Raw genomic sequence first — 6,675 nt, forward strand, 5'->3', positions numbered from 1 at the left:
AGGTAAAATAAAAATAGACTTTTGGGTTCTGTGTAGAACCCTCTGTGGAAAGGGTTCTACCTTGACCCAAAAAGGGGTTTTCAAAGGGTTCTCCTATGAGGATCTGCAACCTAATAAGAACCCTTCCAGGTTCTAGATAACACCTGAAATGATCCAAAAACGTCAGTTTGAATATTGCCATGCTCAGCTTTTTAAAACATTGTAATGCAAAAAATAATAATTTCATTTTTTATCAGAACAATACTTTTCAATGTCTATACCATGAAGATTTCGGCTTATATTATGCCTCTCAATAAATGGAAGTAATTGTGTTGAATGTGTAGGCTATGTGGTCCTTAAACACACCAAGGGGTGGTCATGATCTCATTTCCAAGTTAAGCAGACGGTCTGTTGTCCCCTCGTCAACACGGAATGGTTTACTCTCCTTTACTAATGGGTTTTACCGATAGTTATGCAGTCAAATAGATGTTCAACCAACGGCACGTGGCTGGCACCATTCTGTGTCGTCACTTTGATCCGGTAAATAAGATAGGATGTTATTCTATAGGCTAGTTGATTAATTAAAGTAACGAGAGGCTATAGAGATTTTAGAGGGTGTTGTTTTCTGTAAGTAGTCTAATGCACCACTAACAATTATTGTTGGACAAATATAACCAAGAGAGGGCGCTGAAACGTAAATCTTCCTCTAATTGTTCTCGCGCACAACACTAATAAAATATCACAAAAACATAAATAATTCAAAATAATAAAGAAACCTTAAGACATGGTCGTTATTATTATGTTTTATCAAATCTGTAGTGAAAAAAACATGAAAAATGTTATTACTGATTAGGCCTATTTCTCATTTATCTGCCATGATTTTAAATGTTTATTTTTCATATTTGTTGTACTTTATTTTTATTTTATCATTTCAAATAGTTTCATTCCCTATTCCCTAGGCTACACCAAAATGGCTGGATTGATTTTATTCTAGCCTAAATCATTCTTACTTTTTTTCCTAAAGCCTATCAGCCGACATCGAGGCAATCCGTTACATCGTCAGTGCTCAAACACATTGAATAAACTTGACTTTGTTTAAGGTATCTAGCTAACAGCAGCGCTTGTGTCCTGGGAAATCAATAGTCCACACCTTGACACACACGCGCGTTCACGGACGACACTTTCTCTGGCCTATTTTAGTCCACACATTCAATAGCAATAGAAGCTACCAAGTGAATATTACCTTTAAATTGTAAAATGCAAAAACGTGGTAATATGTTTTGATATAGGCTACATATTAGGGCCATATGTTGTTATTGCTTGCAATTGAGGTTGAAAATATCAGTATTATTCTTAAGGGGACAATAATATAAGTTTTTACCATAAAACTGGTTGTGAAACCTGAATTGCTTAGGCTACGAATGATTCAGACTAATGGATCAAACTTAAACTAAATAATTTCTCTATCACTTTACAAAAGCTATATGAAATTTGGTGGCTTAAGATGGAGTAGACTTCGATAAGATCGAGTAGACTAATGAAATAGTACATTACCTCGTCAAATACTCAACTAAATATAGGTCCTTGGTGGTGGGGAAGAAAAACAATTAAGATGCATTTAAATTCCTTTTTCAAGCAACGTCTGAAAAGAACATCACAAGAGAAATACCGCGTGATAAAAAAGCAGCGCCAAAGCTGCAATTAACCCCCCCTCTTCTGATATTCAATAAGATTATAATGAATATTTTTATGAGACTTCTTTTTATTCAGCGCAGGTGTACAATAGGGGGGCAAGTCGAGGAGTCTCACGCCTAGGTGTGAGGAGATTATTCAAATAGGGCAAGTGAAGAAGTAGGGATTGGAGGCTCGCCTGGCGCACAGAGCTATATCATAGCGTTTACAGCCAGCTCGGAACGTCATTTGAACTCCGGTCATCATCAGACGCTTTTCAGCGCCCGTGGGCACGGCTGGCTGAAAGACACACATGCGCCAGTCCTTGACTAAGGATCCTACCAACGACCCGAATACCCCGTGGTCCCAAATCACCGTTTGTTAGAGCGCGTTTTGCCATTTCTTCTGCGGAGAAACGGTTTGACAACTATTCGGAACTTCCATGATGCTTGGAGCAGTTAAAATGGAAGGACACGAACACACAGACTGGAGCACCTACTACGGAGAGCCCGAGGTGGGTACCTTAAATATTTTTTTTCGTCTACAGCCGATCCCATTTTATACAACTCAATATTAGCCCAGAGATAATATTAACTTTGTGATCAAATATTGACTTGAGGCGCCTCCAAATCCTGCCCCATCTCTACGCACGGCACTATCCTAACGAAGTTGTGCTTGACATGTAGGGAAAACTTTTTACTCAGATTGTAATTCCATATGTCTACATTTATCTTTACAAAATCATACATAGTTGTGTCATTTTACCCAATGAGCAAACATTTGTTTAACCGTTTTGATTGGTGAACGATGAATTCAAATATTTGTGTTTCAGGTTCTATAATATTGTCCACACATATTACACACTAGAACAGTTTAATCAATTTTCTCTTTGTATTTAAGCGGATTACCTGACGTAAGATATGGTGACAATGCTTCGTTTTTACTTGCTTGATGTAGGCTAGACATTTAAGCTATTGGCCACATCATCGAGTGAAATTATATTTCTGTCAAGCAATTTGCTTTACCAAATTTAGCATTGGATTTCAGAAGATGGAAATGCACCAGGATTGCTTGCTTTAACATCAATTTAGATCATTTATGTTGACCATTTTAATAATACGGATTATCATAGTGTTGTTGGTTGTTGTTATTTTTGCTGATATTATTGATATTATGTTATTATCGTAGCTTTATTAGGTCCACTACACATGAACACTATCAACACTTCCCGAAAATCTCAAACAGTCTAACAATCCATGTTTTCTGTCTTGCTTTCCAGTGTTACACCTCGGTTGGCAACATGAACACAGGCCTGGGCATGAACTCAATGAACACCTACATGAGCATGTCGGGCATGAGCACCACGGCCAACATGACAGCCAACCCCATGAACATGTCCTATGTCAACACGGCCATGAGCCCCTCCATGACCGGAATGTCACCGGGCACCGGAGCCATGAACGGCATGGGCGCTAGCATGACAGCCATGAGCGCCACGCTCAGTCCCAGCATGAGCCCCATGACCGCGCAGCCTCCGTCCATGAACTCCCTTACGTCCTACGCCAACATGAACGCCATGAGCCCCATGTATGGACAGTCCAGCATCAACAGATCTAGGGATCCCAAGACATACCGGAGGAGCTACACTCACGCCAAGCCCCCGTACTCTTACATTTCCCTCATCACTATGGCTATCCAACAGTCCCCCAGCAAGATGCTGACGCTGGCCGAGGTCTATCAGTGGATCATGGATCTTTTCCCGTTTTACCGACAGAACCAGCAACGCTGGCAGAACTCAATTCGCCATTCTCTATCGTTCAATGATTGTTTCCTCAAAGTGCCTAGATCTCCGGATAAGCCCGGTAAGGGCTCGTTTTGGACCCTCCACCCGGATTCGGGGAACATGTTCGAGAACGGCTGCTATCTGAGGAGGCAGAAGCGGTTTAAGTGTGACGGCCAAAAGAAGATGTGCAAGGAGACAGGCAGGAAGACATCGGAGGGCGGCTCGAACAGCAGCTCGGAGAGTTGCAACGGCAACGAGTCCCCCCATTCCAACTCCTCCCCCAACGATCACAAAAGGTCTCTGTCAGACATGAAGTCGATCCAGGCTCTGAGTCCGGAGCACGCCGCCTCACCGGTGTCCCACTCCCAGGTGCATGGGCACCTCATGTCCCAGCACCACTCGGTCCTCGCACACGAAGCGCACCTGAAACCCGAGCATCACTACTCGTTCAACCACCCCTTCTCCATCAATAACCTCATGTCCTCCGAACAACAGCATCACAAAATGGACCTAAAGACTTACGAGCAGGTGATGCACTATTCCGGCTACGGTTCCCCCATGACCGGGGCGCTATCCATGGGTTCAATGGGAAAAGTGGGCTTAGATTCCTCGTCAATACCCGCTGACTCATCTTACTATCAAGGCGTCTACTCCAGGTCTATTATGAACTCCTCATAAACTCTGACCCCAAACAGAAAACGGACCCTTTCCAGTAATTTGTACATTTGTAAAATGATAGTTTGTGCATGTAGGACTATTCAAGATATTTTTGACGTTTCCCACTGATTTAGTTGTCAACTTGGTTTAGTAATTATTTTGTAAAGGGATGTTAATAATAATGTGACTAAATCTGTTCAAAATGCGGCGTTAAGAATGGACCAAACGACAATAAGCCTAGTGTAAAATGCATCCCTACCGGGATTCTTAAATGAATGTAAATGCATCGTGGGAGACTGAAGTTCTTCAATCATTTGTGTAATTCTTATTTATGGCTTGTAAATGTGTGTTCTTGTAGTTGACGACAAGAACAGAATCTATATTAAAGTGTTATTTGGATTTTTTTCTGAACGGAATTTTGTTATTTACACAGTTGGTTTAGGCCTATTACGCATCAATAAAATGATAGGCCTGTTATTATTATTATTATTATTATTATTTTTAGTAGTAGTAGTAGTAGTATTAGTAGTATTAGTAGCATTGGTATTAGTAGTAGTAGTAGTAGTAGTAGTAGTAGTAGTAGTAGTAGTAGTAGTTGTTGTAGTCGTACTAGTAGTAGTATTATTATTACTAGCATTAGTAGTATTAGTAGTATTAGTAGCATTGGTATTAGTAGTAGTAGTAGTTGTAGTAGTAGTAGTAGTAGAAGTAGTAGTAGTAGTAGTAGACCTAGTAATATGCAGCAGTAGCAGCTTCAGATATACCTAATATTTTAAGATTACAATATTTTTTCCTATTGAAAATATCAACATCAGGTCTTCACTCTTATAAAAGTGTTCCGTTGTGTCCAAAAAAAGAATATTTAGCAGGAGGTACATCTTTAAACACCAGGAAAAAGGCGCATTTTATTTGGTGACCTGTGTGCTCATAACGATACTGATAATCTAGTTGTGTAGTGAGGATGGAGGGAAAATAAAGTTTTCATCCTCTCAATGACCAAACCATTTTCGAAAACATGAAGAGCAAACTATATTGATAATTGGCAAAATGTTGACAATGACAAAAAAACAGGGCCAAAATGTCAATATAAGAGTATAAAAAGAGAGGCAAGCACTAGGTTTATGCACAATATCGAACATTTACGATTTCTTTCCAATTTTGGATTGCAGTTATTAAACTGCACCTTCATTTTCCCTGAGATAAAAAAAAGTCTTACAACTATCTTATAAGTGTTTCTTTGTGCCTCCCACGGGTGACAAGTGGGCTATTCTCACTTTGGCCAAAGATGTTTCATTTAATTCCATCTATCATTTTGTCATATTTAAAATGTTAATGATATTCATATAAATAATAATTATGGTGCTATAGCCTACTTGAAAAATAACAGGAAGGCCCGCACACTGAATATGCTCCCAATCACTGACAACGATCTTCGTCAGGTCAAACAGAATGAATGATCCCATCCACATTCCCCCCACATGATCATTACGCAAATTATGATACAATCCATATTCACACAATTGTTATCTGACAATTGTTAACGCGAAAGAAACCAGAAAAATGGGCCTATTTATCCACATGGCTCCTAGATATTTAGCAAACAACATAATATATATATAATATATATTAGGAAACGTATATTAACTAGCTGTAGGATATGTTACAAACTTTGATTCCAAGTGACAGTGGTGAAATAGGGGTGGATGGAGGGCAGAGACAAGGATAGGCGTTGGAAATGGTCACAAGCAGTCAAGCTATGACAAAGAAGTGAGGACATGCACCAAACAACAATATCCAGCTCAGCTCAACACAGGCATGTGTTTTCTATCATAACATTATGCTAACGATCTCTTCAAACGTGATATCAACAACAGTTAGGGGCGGCTCAATGTCAGATGGCAGAAACAACAACAGCAATGTTAAAATGTTCTTCATGCGATAAGGGCTCTATATAGTTATTACATTAATAATTACTAGGCCTATACAAGAAATGACCTCGGCACACGGCTTTTGCTTTAGGCATGTCTTTAGTCACGTTACAACCTTAAAATGCATTATGAAACGTATTCATCAGTAAATCGCACACGCACGCGCGCGCGCACGCGCGCGCACACACACACACACACACACACACACACACAGTAAGTCCCCCCTGATGGAAGACACACTCAAGTTGAGATCTTTGGATGAAATGTGTTTCATTATCACATAAAAGTGTCCCGTGGGGTCAGAGAATAGTTGTGGGGAAGGGGGCTGATTGAGAACAGTCTACTGAATGTGATGTTCCGCCTGCTTTGTTCTGTACCACTAAGCCATTGTCTAGGGGTACTTTTAAACTACTGAGAGATGCCTTCTCAATGAGCCTAAAGATAAGATATAGTTATAGCCGAAATGAATCAAAATCCTTACATTCCCAAAACGGCAAGACACCCATTATTTTCCTCCACTGACCGGGGGATACCAAGCCCCAAGCTCCAAGCTCCAAGGGCAAGGAGTTTGTTCCTTTGCCAGATAGGACACTGCTTCACCTTCTGAACACGTAAAGGGTGCATGCGTTTATTCTCCAGTCCCTCTCACAAATCGTA

The 6,675-nt window shown here is 40.2% G+C and overlaps 1 protein-coding gene across 1 annotated transcript; it reads left to right on the top strand.

Annotated features, from left to right (window-relative positions):
* Positions 1 to 1,843: 1,843 nt before the first annotated feature.
* On the top strand, positions 1,844 to 4,489 carry LOC106610797 (hepatocyte nuclear factor 3-beta). The gene is made up of 2 exons (XM_014210385.3): positions 1,844 to 2,164; positions 2,930 to 4,489. Exons 1-2 carry the CDS (start codon positions 2,093 to 2,095, stop codon positions 4,109 to 4,111), a joined length of 1,254 nt encoding a protein of 417 aa, XP_014065860.1. The 5' UTR covers positions 1,844 to 2,092; the 3' UTR covers positions 4,112 to 4,489.
* The last annotated feature ends 2,186 nt before the right edge of the window (positions 4,490 to 6,675 follow it).

This window comes from Salmo salar, chromosome 09 (genome assembly GCF_965601325.2).
Source record: "Salmo salar chromosome 09, fSalSal1, whole genome shotgun sequence".
Taxonomy (NCBI): domain Eukaryota; kingdom Metazoa; phylum Chordata; class Actinopteri; order Salmoniformes; family Salmonidae; genus Salmo; species Salmo salar.

Coding starts and splice junctions, on each gene's coding strand:
- LOC106610797 (XM_014210385.3), top strand. CDS start 2,093: ATGATGCTTGGAGCAGTTAAAATGGAAGGACACGAACACACAGACTGG. Junction 2,165..2,929: donor CCTACTACGGAGAGCCCGAG/GTGGGTACCTTA, acceptor CTTGCTTTCCAG/TGTTACACCTCGGTTGGCAA.